This window comes from Lampetra fluviatilis, chromosome 1, assembly GCF_964198595.1.
Source record: "Lampetra fluviatilis chromosome 1, kcLamFluv1.1, whole genome shotgun sequence".
NCBI lineage: Eukaryota > Metazoa > Chordata > Hyperoartia > Petromyzontiformes > Petromyzontidae > Lampetra > Lampetra fluviatilis.
In genome coordinates, this window is record NC_136275.1 from 7,948,655 (window position 1) to 7,962,525 (window position 13,871).

At 45.2% G+C, this 13,871-nt stretch overlaps 1 protein-coding gene across 3 annotated transcripts; it reads left to right on the forward strand.

The window, feature by feature from the left end:
* Positions 1-3,684: 3,684 nt before the first annotated feature.
* Positions 3,685-9,798, forward strand: LOC144933528 (uncharacterized). Of its 3 annotated transcripts, none has more exons than XM_078858448.1 (4): positions 3,685-4,443; positions 4,636-4,771; positions 4,898-5,001; positions 7,304-9,798. In XM_078858448.1, exons 1-4 carry the CDS (start codon positions 3,727-3,729, stop codon positions 7,598-7,600), a joined length of 1,254 nt encoding a protein of 417 aa, XP_078714574.1. In that variant the 5' UTR covers positions 3,685-3,726; the 3' UTR covers positions 7,601-9,798. The 3 variants fall into 3 exon arrangements, with proteins under 3 accessions (XP_078714574.1, XP_078714668.1, XP_078714756.1); XM_078858542.1 differs by having other exon boundaries at positions 7,311-7,548; XM_078858630.1 differs by having other exon boundaries at positions 4,898-5,021; positions 7,304-7,363.
* Positions 9,799-13,871: the final 4,073 nt, after the last annotated feature.

A 13,871-nucleotide genomic window follows, 5' to 3' on the forward strand; every position in this document is an offset into this window, starting at 1 on the left:
CTCGGAAACGTGCCCTGGGACGTCTGTATGGTTACAAAAAGTATTTAACTGAGAAATGTTAAGGAGAAATACAGAAACAAAATTAAGGGTACAATGTAACGTAACTTTGTTTCCAGCAGAGGCAACGTTATTATTTTAAAAGCTTGTATAAATATAGTGCAACATAACAAAACTTTCACAAATGAAAACAGCAATTATTTAAATTTGCATTCACATAGTCATCCCAAGAATAATACAGGGCAATATGAAGACAATACTGTATATGTGAGTATATAAAACGTCTGAAAAATCATGGCTATGTTGTAAACATAAAAGTTAAGCGATGGTGTTTTATATTAATTGTTGATATTTTAAGCCTGCAAGTCCAAAATTATAACTGAGGCCACAATATATGGGCAGTCCTCAGCTTACGAACTTAATTCATATCCTGAAACCCGTTCGTAAGCGGAAAGTTCATAAGTCGGAATACAAAAATGCACTGCATTTAAGTGCCCATACGTTTGTGTTATGAAATGGTTTACGGTTCAACAAAAAGGGAAGCATTGTTGAACTCATCATTAAGAATAAATATACATTTGCATTTTTACACTGTAAAAAACTATTGTCTAGTAAATAAAACATAAAACAAAGTAACATATACACAATTTTTATTTTCACTTACATTGAGGCCCGATGCTAGCTTGCTTGTTGGAAGGGGGCAATGAGTCACCACAATTGTACACACACGGGGCACGCGCGCATCCCTCCACTGATGTTCATCTTCAGTGGGGGCATAAATAACCACCACCACTCTTCGCCTCTGGTTGATGGGAAGGTAACCCTACAGTAGGCTGTGGCTTACAGCTTCACACACCTCACCACCACACTCTCATGCCCGCTTCATTCTTTTGTTTAGAAAAATCGCCACTCACTGTTGTTTAGTATTCTCATGCCCCAAGTAGAGGACTGTCCACCCTTCATGGTGACTGGAGCCAGAGCGAGTCCACCAGACCTCCTGAATACCATGGAGGTCTAGGCGGTACTGGTCCAGCTCCCAACAGAAGAGTGGCAGCCTTTCCTCTGCAGTGAGTGTTCGAACATTCCATATGTCCGCTCGAAATGGCTCTTTGCTGTTTCTGGAGGAACTCCGAGGGTCAGGATTCAGTATCCTAGCTCCGCCAAATGGTGTTTGGCAAGGAGACGTCATAGACGCCTGTCCCCCCGGTGCCTCCGGCACAAGGTTCGTTCTATATTTTGCACGTAGTTCAGTGGTAGTTGAATTCAAGGCGGAGGGGTTACAAGCCCCTCACACCCGTCCAGAGCCCATATTTGGCTGCTGTGGTGGCTACAAGCGCCATGAGGGGAATAGCCGATTGTTTTTATTGGTATTCCCTCCATGGTATTGCTCACATCCACCACAGTGTTGCCGTTCGGCACCACTAAGGAGGTAGGGGGGGTTGTTTTTGCCACACACAAGCACTCACTTGCAGCATGAAACCGACTCATTATATCATGCGGAGGATCGCTCCTCTGGACAAAATAGTTCCACGGTTCAGTTTTCAAGTGCAAGTTCGCGTTCGAAGTCAATGTAATTTGTATTTATTTCATGGAAGCTGGTTCGTAAGTATGGGTGTTCGTAAGTCGGGTGTTCGTAAGTCGAGGACTGCACGCACATTTTATTATACTCTTGTATATGGCAATATGTTCAGGAGTTAAATGGCAGTGTTGAGGTCTGCTCGTCACGAGAGGGCTTCGGGATTTCGTTCGTGTAGTTTTTCTATTCCTCCAATGAAGGAGGGTCGACTAAATGGTCCACCACATGGTCCATAGTTTGGGTTGTATGGCGAGAGTAGCACTGTGGCTTGTCTCTAATTTTCCTTTATGAAGATGTGCGTATTGTCCTGTTGATGTTCTGATGTGGTTGATGGCTACACCAGTGTCTTCGAGAAATATGAAAGCCAGGAGGTGTGATGTTTGGGTGTGAATGTGACCGACATTTCACAATAAACGACATAAACAACATGTACCACCAAACCCTGTAGCCATAGCTGGCTGCATGAGTCACTCCACAACAGCAGGAGCATCAGTAGGAGTATAAAAACATGTTCAATGCACCTTTGAAGATCAGCACACTAAATCAAAACACTTTGCAGCGGTCATCCAGAGCGAAACATTTGATTTTTAGGCCACTGAATAGCAATGGCAGCTAGGGGTGTACAACTCCTCTAGAGCAGTTGTGAGTGAAGATCTCATAGGTAGTGATTCAAGTTGCAGTTTATTGGCAATAGCATTCCAGACCCTGGGGGCATCAATAGCAAAGGCCCTTCCTCCAGTATTTTTACAGCAATAAGGAATGTGAAGCTGGTAAATGAGCGAAGACCTTAGGTCACATTTGTTCTTCGAAACAGAGAGGAGATCCAGCAGGTAGTCTGCAGATTTTTTTGTAAGTACATCGTGAATAAATACGATCTGATGCACAAGCCGTCGAACATTAAGAGATGTTAAGTTTGACCCAATGTAGAGATCAGTGGTGAGTCCTATATGAGCAGTTCTATGCAAATCTTAAAGCCGAGTGATAAATTGAGTTAAGCTTCTTCAGTACAGTACTGGGGGCTGATTTATATACGATGTCACAGTAATCAAGTAGAGGCAGTATGGTAGCTTTTATAAATTCCAAACGGAACATTGGGGGGAAGCAGTGCTTGTGTCGATACAGAAAACTATATTTTTTGTCTTTTTACCAATATAATGAATGTGATCTTCAAAATTCAGTTTTGAATCCAGGGTGACCCCAAAATGGTGTGTAAACATCTGCACTGGTGAGACAAAGGGCGTGGTGTTTCCATAGCCCCACCTCATGTCCCGTGTTACCTTAGATTTGGAGAATTATTTGTTTATTGATTGTGTAAATGTGTGCCCATGTCTATATGCGTGTAATTAAGATCACGTGTGTTTGTTTGGGATCAGGTTTTGTATTTAAAATTTCACATTTCACAATGACGGTTGTGAATTTAAACACCATTTGTGGGTAAAATCAGCATTTCGTGTGTCTGAGGTTAACACATTCAGAAAGCCAGGAGGTGTGATGTTTGGGTGTGAATGAGGTGTTTATTCTGGATGCCCGCGTTGTTCCACTGTGTTCGCTAACATTCCTCTGGATCTGGGTGAGATTCCTCGATAATAACAGCGTAATCTCAACTACATAACTCCAATGGACACTTCATGACAATGTGAACACTTTATACGCGCTCTTGTAAATTGAACCAGCATGAAATACGATACGTAAACAGTTTCAGTCTGTTCATTGACAATGAACAAATATATAGTTGTGAGTCACAGCACCTGGCCTGGTTTTGTGTTATGGAACCAGACTCTATAGCCTGAAGTCAAGTTTAGTCGGACTCCCGTGGTATATATTTCGTAAAGACGGGGACCAGGTGATGGGGCGACAAGAACACGATCAGCATCCGCGTATACAGAGATGCTCCGGCATAGCAAAACTCGATAGGGTATTTATGTACCAATTTAACAATCTAAAGGGTCAACAAATATGAAATGTTGTAGACCTACACACACAGTTTAATATCTAAAAAAGCTGATCTTAACTGAAGCTATAGTCTAGTGTTCAGTACAACATATATTAGTGGTTTTACTTATTTGGCACGAGGCGCGCGCCGGTGGCTCCAGGCCATGGGCACTGGCTCCTCCAAGCTGCGCGGCGGCAGCAAGCAGGCGGTGCGCGACCGCATGTGGGATGCGCACATGGGTGGCGTTTGCTGCGCCAGCGTGAGCCACGACGGCGAGCTGTTGCTCACGGGCGGCGAGGACGCGCGCGCTGCACTGTGGAGCACGCGCACCTTCGCTGCGCTCGCCGTGCTCGAGGGCCACGAGTCGTACGTGACAGACTGCGCGTTCGCGCCCGACAGCTCCCACGCCTTCACGTGCAGCGCCGATTTCGCCGTGCGCGTGTGGCAGATCGATGGCGGTGGCGGAGCGCTGAGCGTCAGATGCGCGCACGTCCTGCACGGCCACACGGCCCGCGTGAACCGTTTGCTGGTGCACAGGGGCCACTCGGTCTACAGCACGTCTGCCGACCGCACGGTGCGCCGCTGGAACGCGGCGGACGGAAGCTGTCTCGCCGTCTGCGAGGGTCACACGGACAACGTGCTGCCCCTGGCGCTCTACCTGGCGGAGGGCGACCCGGACAACGCCGACGAGGTGCCCGGGCAGGTGGTGCTGGCGGCTGGCGGCATGGACGGCACGGTGCGGCTGTGGGACGATACCGGCACGGCGCTGCACTGCCTCGAGGGACACACGGGTCCTGTTCTGTGCCTCGCTGTGCTGCAAACGCGAGCCGCCCTCTTCTCGGGCAGTGCAGATGGCACGCTGCGCCGCTGGGACGTGCTCAAGGGGGAGGCCGTGTCAGTGTTCGTTGAAAACCTGGGCAGCGTCATTTGCATGCAGGTGCGCAGATCATTACAAGTGTGTGTTTATAAATGTATAATTGGAAGGGCACCTGAGAAGCGTTATCCTTTTGAGCTGAATCGAGAAATATATGTGAATTGTGGAGATGCAAATCTCTGCTGTGGGACCTAAGTTATGCTCCACTGGTCCTGTTCGTCCCATGGCTTCATCTCGCACTTGGACGTCCTGCAGGTGGCAGGGCGTTACCTGTACGCAGGTGGCAAGGATGGCATCGCGCGGCGCTGGGAAACGCGATCGCAGATCTGCGCACGCAGCTATCAGCCGCATACGCGCGCCGTGAGTGCGCTCGAGGTTCATCGCAATGTCCGTAAGTGTCGCTCGTTACACTTCCACAATCTACGGGGCACTGGGGCTGCAACGCAACTTCGAAGTGGAACTTGTGAATGTGCTAAGAATGGAATTGAATACAGGCGTTTGGTGTGTGGGTGTGAAGTGTTCACAGGGTGTGGAGATGGGAGCGCCTGCTCCTACAACGCTCAAACAGGGGAGGTAATGAGGACCTTCAAGGGGCATAACTACATTATCAACTGCATGAAGGTGAATTCCACGGCTGTATTGTGAGTAGGTAAATTTAATTTATACTGTACTGTTTACATAGTTATTATCGTGTATTTATGTAAAGATGTATTAGGTAAGTTAACCCCTAAAGTCAGAATTAAATCAACAGATTTTTTTGGGTACGTATTACATATTTTTTTAAAGTGGTGTACTGCACTTGTTCTGTGAACAACAAAAATACAAGGGATACGATACTAGGCATATTCATTAATGGGCAATATTTAGTAAATAGCTCACCTGGCCTTAGTGTACAAACCAAGGAAGGGGAGCTCAATCGGGTTGGTAGGTGTGGGAGTTGAGTAGGCAGACCTGTCAACCCATGCGGTTTACCCGTATTCTTGTAAAGGGAAATTGAGTTTTCAGGTCGATACGGCATACAGCCGTTTCAATCCGGGCAAATTTGATTTTATATTTGTTTCTATTTCTCTATTATGATGGGGCTTTGTAGGATGAATGTTGAGATTTACAAGGGCACGGGGTGATCAATAAGGTCTGAATTTGGTCTGTCATAAGGTAAGGCACTGATAAGCATAGATTTTGACTTAAAGCTTTCGTGACTGCATGAATTCATATTCTTTGGGTCTTTCGGTAAAGCCACGTAGATAGGAAAAAAATATGGTGATAGAATAACAATATGGTGATATTGCTATTATTTATTTATTTTCTTCTATGTGGCTTTATCGAAAGACCCAAAGAACACTGATAAGCGGTTGACAGGCTACCCTGCGTGAGCTGTTAGTGTTACTGATGGAGCACGCCGAGGGTTGCCCTAACACGCAGCGTCCTCTCCAAAGAAAACAACATAGGTAAAACACACAAGCCTTTCAATGCACACACTTGTATGTGTACTCAAAAGTATAGAATGCATTATTTTGACCCCGGAATTAATCAAATTCGATGTGCTTAATAAAAGTGGGTGGCTTGCATAAAGAGAATGTAAAATTTCGAAAGGAAGCCAGCCACTTTTATTGAGCGCGCCACATTTGATTGATTCCGGGATCAAAGTAATTTACCGTACTTCTATATTTGAGTGCAAATAAAAGTGTGTGCATTGAAAAGCTTGTGTTTTTTTTATTATTATTACCTAATAGGTTTTGTGTACTTGCTGCTTCTAGCGCTAAGGAAGAGAGGGAGGCACAGCGGCCGCTCCGGCGTTCCGACGACGACCGGAGATGTGATCAGAGGCTGTCCAGCAATAGCTGCTACCATTCGTAATTTCAAAAAGTGTGTGTGGGGGGGGGGGGTGTAAAATGTACGATTAATTATTAATGATTAAAATGTATTTCAAAACACGAATAAGATCACGATCGGCGGGACCTGGACCGTTTTTTTAATCAAATCTTGAATTGTCACGCCAGGTGAGTCTGTGCAGAAAATTTCAGCTCGTTAGACTTCGTAGATCCGAAAATATTAAGCGTCAAAGATTGAAAAGGATTTAAACAGACAGCACGGAAAGTTAAATTAAAGTGTGTAATAATAATTAAAGGGCCGTGCATGACCTTGTAGGGAAGCTGTTGTGCCGACCCACACGTTCGTTTTTACGCGAGGATTTTTCAGTCCCCCCCCCCAAGAGTCACAATTGTAAGTGGTGACTCACCCAACTAATATGAAGTGTTGCTTCGCATGTGAAGTTGATTGGCTAAGGTAAACATTGGTGGCCCATCTATTTTGTAACAAATGAACATACAGAACTCACGGTGACACTTATAATCCATGATTCAAAATCCATGTAACTTGTTGCATACGATACAGGTACAGTGTGAGATGTTTATGGGGGTATTTTGTGAAGTGTATGAGGGGAATGCCTAGTTCCAGCGAAGCTCATTGAACTGGATGTTTGTTGACTAAGCGTCACGGTTGATATGACATGCGCAACAATGTCTCTAGACGTGTAGGGAAGGACCTGTATGTGATGCTCAATGAGTACCCACAGCATTTTAAAACTTAGGATATAGAACTACCGGTGTTTTTCCAATCGTGGAATTTTCATTTCACAAGGAAAACTTTTAAACTTCACACACACACATTGACATATTTTGCTTTTGTCTTCTAAACACAATTTTATTAGAGGGTACTTACCCGTGAAGAGAATCTGTAAAGTGGAACTCAACATAAATATGAGCAAATTAACGTTCATAATCGAATGTACATTTAATGTTGTGAAATAAGATCCACAATAAGACAAATTGAGGTAATCGCTGCCAAGCTTTACACAGCCACTAAAATGGAGTAATCTGTCTACTGTGTGGTGTGTGGATGTGCCTGGTTCTGTGTGATTCAGGTAGCAGGGGATACACTCTTCACAGGATCGCAAGATGGAAGCATGCGGGCATGGAGTCTGCAACGGGTTTTTGCAGATGCACAGGACAAGCAAGCTGAACAAAATAACGACGTGGCAGATCAGTCGGAGAATAAACCAGATGAAGGAAAGGTTGTGGATGAGGTGAACGAGTTAAAGGAAGATGGAGAGAATGCAGAAAACGTGTCAGACGACGTGGCAGATAAGTCGGTGCGTACATCGGAAGAAAATGGTGCACATGAGGTGAATGAGTCAAAGGAAGACAACACCAATAATTAATCAGACAGACGAAAGCAAGGAAGGATGAGGCTAATTCAGGAGCAGACCTCAAGACGAGGTGCAGGCAGTCATATGGTGAAGCTCATACTCTTATATAAGCGCACAACTTTATCTATCTGTGATGAACGCTGCACTTTCCGTCGTTTTCATGCAGGGGGCGCTGCAAACCTACGCACCCCCTGTATGAACGACGGAGGCGCAGGGACAGACGTTCGATTACGTTGGGATCGATCTGCAGACGGCGGTCTTCTCGCACGGCCAGCAGCTCTATGTCGCCTTATCTCGATCCCGCAATCCCAAATAGGTGAAACTCGGCATTGAACCGAACCCCCGGCAAGGCCATCTACTTAACGACGAGAGAAAATTCACACGAAATGTCCTTTTCATTGAAGTCTTCCAGATGTAAAATGATATAAGCTTTTAATGAAGAAATACAATTATCTAATTCAAAACATAATACAATTCAAAGATGTTTCATTTTAAAACTTCAAAAAAGAGCATCGGGTGCTTGCGTGAATGCGTCGTTCGTGTGAAATTTTTTCGTGACTTTCCTGGCCGAAGGCCGTAAATGGTTGTAAGGGGGCGCCTTAGGCGCCCCCGAACAACTCCTAGTTGAAAATTACTTGCAAACGTCGATTTTGCGTGCGTATATAGCACCAGTACCGTCCAACTAGATGAAAAAAAATGGCAAACAAATTTCAAGGAATACTTGAATTTGTCTGATTTTCCTGTCCATCTTATTTGATATAGATTTATATAATGCCTTATGCCAAGGCGCGTTACAGCAATTATACATAAGATGGTAGTGGTTGAGATAGAGAGTGGGATTATTAAAAGTGGTGGTGTAGTTATGGTGAACAACATGACAGGTTGGATTGGTTAAGGAGGGGTTATGATAGGGTTAGGGGTTGTGGTAGTGATAGGGGTAGTGGTGGGGGTAGTGATAGGGGTAGCACCTAGCTGTAGTTGGGCGGCGGGGGCAGGGAGTAGCAGGATGTGCTATGGAGAAGAGATGTGCACAGGTGCTTTGGGGCACAAGTCACACAATGCACCCACGATATTGAGGGTGTGAACAAGTGACAATGAAGGACACAAAGCAGGACCTGGAGAGAATTATACACGTCAAGCTCACCATGCGAAAATGCTAACCCATTACAATCCTGAGATTTGACTGCCTGGTGGATTAAGCTACCTAGAGATTATCCTCGGGTCCAATTAAACCAGCCAGCTGCGCTGAGCCAATGTTTGCCTTCATAATCATGAATTATTACAGTGCACATTAGGGGGATAACATAGGTTAGCTTGGGCTGCAATACCGTACTGTTATAATTCATACTAGTGTAGTATGGTTCCAGGGAGACTTGACACGTAGTTGGAGGCACACGCTTATTTATTAACACCAGCACGTAACTCAGAAGCTTACAGTAACTGAAGGGGTATCGGCCCCTTCACCAGTCTAGCTACGGAACACAACAGCCTAGCTCACAGCTAGCTTACACCTAGGTTACGGCACCCCGAATACCCAGACCCCGCTCTTAGAAGAGCGTCGGTTCTGGGCTCTGGGGGCCACGCCGCTGGCTTGCCTGGTCGGTCCTTAAAAGGACAGCGATCCGAGGGAGTTCCAGGGCCGGTCTAGCTGGTCTTCTTTCTTCACTGGTTACAGCTTAACACTAGACCCAGAGCCCTTCGGCTCACCGCCTTAAATAGCCATCTCCCCCAGAGGGGAGGGGCTGTGGGGGATCCCAGCGTACGGCGAGGACGTCGCTGCGAGCACCTGCTCCGCGTACCGACGTAGCCACGCCCATTGTGTTTGTTTGCCACCCGCGGCAAGTCTAAATCAGGCCGTCTACAACGGTTACAACGGCTCTACACTAGTATAATCAATACTGTTACCATGAATACATCAGGTAGAGCTCAATATATTCGAATTATCCTTTAAGTCTTGTACACACATTGTGGCATTATCTAATCACGGCTATGACATTATGGGGGCCCCGCATCCCACACCTCATCTCCACGATGACGTCTCAGGCTTGAGGAGACGGATGTGGACAGAGGGCACAAGCTCTGGGTATAAATAACCCTTTTGTGGGAGTTATTGTTGTGAGGCTTCATCGGGTGGCTTAAGGTTCTTTCCTCTGAGCTGAGTATGCATGACTAAGATGCGGCAGTATCAATAAACATTTATTACAGCCAAACCTTGCACTGGCTGCTTCTGTTATTGTGTTGAATTCACGCGAGTGTGGATTTGGTGTGGCCTATATTCCCCTCATGGGCAGCAGAAGGTAGGCTGCAAAGGTAAGAGGAGTCAATTAATCTTTACTTGAGTGCTTCTCTAATTTTTTTGTGAATTAAATATCACATTTGAGATACGCAGTGATAACCTTCCCTGAGAGCACCATTGTAGGTGCTGCTTTGTAAGTGAGATAACCCCAATGCCAGTCCACCTCGGCACTCAATCGTTGAGGAAAAGTGATTTATGACTGGATGACCATGGTACATTGTGAAGGAATGGGCACCATGTATAGCAACAACCATTCAGGGACATTTCCCACCAAGCACAGAGGCTGCGCTCATCATATGCCTCGTGAGTCCTCCCTGTTAACCCCGGGTCTGGGAAAGTGACATTGAGGCAATACAAATGCGTTTCCCTCTCAGACGACGAGACCAGTTGAGCTGTTGTGTGGGCCCCCATAACAAGGATATAATCGCTCAGGAGAGTGAACTCGGGTGGGCCAAAGTGACATTTGGTGGTTCTAGGGCCCCACCTCAGCACCACCCTAACGTTGGTCCTCACTCCTATTATCTCACCTTCCAATTGTCTGCAACTGTGAATGGATCTATTTGCGCGAAGATGCATCCGACCATCGAAGCCTTTACTCAGATTACAGGAGTATAGTTGAAGTTGGCGTCGATGGAGCTGGAGTGAAGCCTGAACTGGGTTCGCTGGATCAGTCGGGAGACGGAGCTGAAGTTCCGGAGCAGCTCCACTCTTTCCTGCCTCCATTGCGATGTTTATATATATGTTGCGTGGTAGAAAAGGACGCTGAAGCCGGTCGTGTAGGGGCTGACGACAAACTGTTTATTTAGGGCTTACGCCTAACTCGGGGGAAGGGGTTAACACAAGGGTTATTAACTAAGCTTCCCAGGGGAAGGGGACTGGGAGTTCCCTACACCCTACCAGGCTATCGGGCTCTTCCCACAGCACTGACCGAGGGTTCATCCAACTCGGCCAGCCGGGTAAAGTAGCCCTTTAGCCTGGCTCTCTACCCTCTATCCCGGAGCCCCCTACTTCCTAACCACTCACTCCTCTGGCTCTCGGCGAAGACCCCGTCCACGTCACGGGTCTCCCCTTAAATACCCTGGGGGGCATGACGTCACTTTACCCTGACGGCATTCCCCCGAGGCGAGTGTGACCTGACGTCAGCACTCCACTCCTCAACATATATATAATCGAAAAACCTAACTTCTTACACGAGTACATGGTGTATAAACTTCAATCTCGGTGCACATCTGCTGTGCTGCGAGGTGGCCAGGAGATGGCAGTAGAGTAAGTAGGCTTGTGGCTCTCGGAGTGACGTACAGTATATATTTTCTATTTTTGTTTTAAAGATTAATAGTGATAATCCCATGGAAAGACTGACCCTGTCAACGAATTATTTAATATCCTTGCATATCTGTCCAAACAAGCGCACACGATGATCATTGAGACCCAGGGTTTAATGGTTAAGTTACACCAATCTATTTGCATAATTTTGAACAACACCATCACTTGATGTAATTGTTCAGCTGGAATCATTGACAGAAACTTTTTCGCAATATTTTAACCCCACCCACTTTGATAAAAAAAAGGTTTTGCCAATGCAGCATGAGGAGTGGAGATATCGGCTCTTTTAATTGTGGAAATAATTTTTCATGAATGGCAAATGGCGGAGTAGGGTGAATTTTCTGCAACGATGGCCATCATTCTGCCAACAAGAGGCAGAATGACCATCACTAATGCTTTCCAACTTGAGCCTCACAAATAACTGATCATTATTTATCATTTATACCGCTCCTCCCATGTAGCATATGGTAAAGCGCCAACTAAGGAAATGTTTTAATATTAAGCTCATATATCCAATGCAAATATGTGTTCACTTAATTAAATTGTACTCTTACCAAATTCCTCACGGAAACTTCACAGTGAATTCTCATTTGCAATGTCTGCACTTGTGCAAGTCCTTGAGAAAGTGCCATTAATTGGTTGTTTATATGTCTCTCTGGTCCTTTGCCAATCTACTGCTGTAGCAAGTCCTTGCTACACCGCGTTGGTAACGTGGGTTTGTTGCACCACACTAGTTGGTGCGGGTTGGTGAAGAGGATGCCTAGGATCGGTTAAGATATGATCCGCCATTGATATTAGCCATGCATAGGAATCGAACTCTGAAAATGTAGTTTATAGCACAGCGCACTACTCACTGCACCATCACTCCACCCATATGCAAATATACAGCGTTTATATAAAGTTAGTTTAACACATAGGCTTTCGCGACCAATATTATCCAGAATAAACGTTTTTGGGTTAGATTGCGTAAATAAAAATGCGTCGTTAAACCCGCCACCACCCGACAGCCAATTATTAAGGTTTGTCGCGTAAACAAAACGTGCCAATTCGTTACTAGTTCAGCACATCGGTGTGTTGGAGCGTAAAGCCACTACTTTTACAATTCGAGTACGACGTTTCGCCAGTAATTACAACTAGCATCATCAGGCGGACAGCCAGAGATGTGGAGAAATCCTCCTGCTTCGGTCTTAAATAGAGGTATAAATGTTACGTCGTCACTTGGGAGCCAAGTAACGACATACATTACAATGACTATCCATTACTGTAATGGATATCCCTCCATTTAACACCGAAACAGGAGGATTTCTCCACAACTCTGGTTGTGCGCCTGATGATGGTAATTGTAATTACTGAAGAAACGTCGTACTCGAATTGTGAATGTTATGGGTTTACTCTCCAACACAACGGGTTGCTGAACTAGCAACGAATTGGCACGTTTTGTTAACGTGACAAACCTTACTAATTGGCTGTGTGGGGTGGTGGCGGGTTTAACGACACATTTGTATTTACGTGATCTAATCCAAAACAAACCTCTATTATGGATATATAAAGTTGTGTGGCAGTTCGCGTGTGTGTGCGATTCCCTGATAGATCTATTTTGCAAAAAAAATGACAAAATACTTCCATTAAATTTACAAAGACCAAACACATCACCAACGATAATGGAACATTTTGTCTGGCGTTTTCAATCCCAAGTTTGAGAATGAAATGCTGTTTGCACCCAAGCAAAAGGCAAACACGTCTCATCAATGCTTCATACGCAATTTTTGTCAAGCGTGGGCCCGAATTAATATAGTACATCTCAGCGTTAATTGGTGATGTGGCTCTGAATTTGTCTGGCTACAAACATGGGTATTTGAGCAAATGTAATCAATGCAGGCTCCTTGCTTGCTTAGAAAACGGTTTGGGTAACAGAGCAGCACTGGTGCATTCTATGTTGCGTTCACATTATAATAATTATCAGCTCACATGCATTTCAGTTTCTGGCAATTGGAAAACCCGCGGTAAAATGTATCGCGCCCCCAGACCGGAGCCAGGAGCAGCTACTGGTACAAGTGTAATGTGTACATTATGACCAATAACCATGGAAGGCTTGAGGGCAGGGGTGCTTCTCCACCCATGGGAACAGAAACGTTCTTTAAACAGTGTTTTTCTTCTGATGGGAAAGCTGCTCTTTACTGCTGGTCTGGGCCATTTATAATATTGTATACAACTGATATACAAATGTACGTTGTGGTCTGAGTTATTTGGTGGCTGTTTATTTGGAGCAAAAAGGGATGTTTGAAATAAAAGTGCAAGAAAGCTGTGTTTGTAGGATAACGTTTCAAAAGGCTCGTGACACGGGGTCAATAAGAATACGGTTAGTCACGAGCAGAGCTGTCTCCAGCACTGTGAGATGCAATGCCTGTAAGAGGGTTTTTAGGAACGTATAATTCAACACTATAAATATTGCTCGGTGGCTTACATACGCAAAAGATTGTTTACAGTGCTTGTATACTTGAATGGTATATTATCTACAGAATAGTGCATTGCAGAGCCCTGAGCAGACCTTCCTGTGTTGGCCATAGCCCATTTGATTTAAAGTTGCTGTGATTTTTACTATTGGTCTTGATTTTTACAGCACGTTTATTAACACCATTAACAAAGCTCCAACTAGTCGGGTTT

Coding starts and splice junctions, on each gene's coding strand:
- LOC144933528 (XM_078858448.1), top strand. CDS start 3,727: ATGTGGGATGCGCACATGGGTGGCGTTTGCTGCGCCAGCGTGAGCCAC. Junction 4,772..4,897: donor CGAGGTTCATCGCAATGTCC/GTAAGTGTCGCT, acceptor GTGGGTGTGAAG/TGTTCACAGGGTGTGGAGAT. Junction 5,002..7,303: donor ACATTATCAACTGCATGAAG/GTGAATTCCACG, acceptor TGTGTGATTCAG/GTAGCAGGGGATACACTCTT.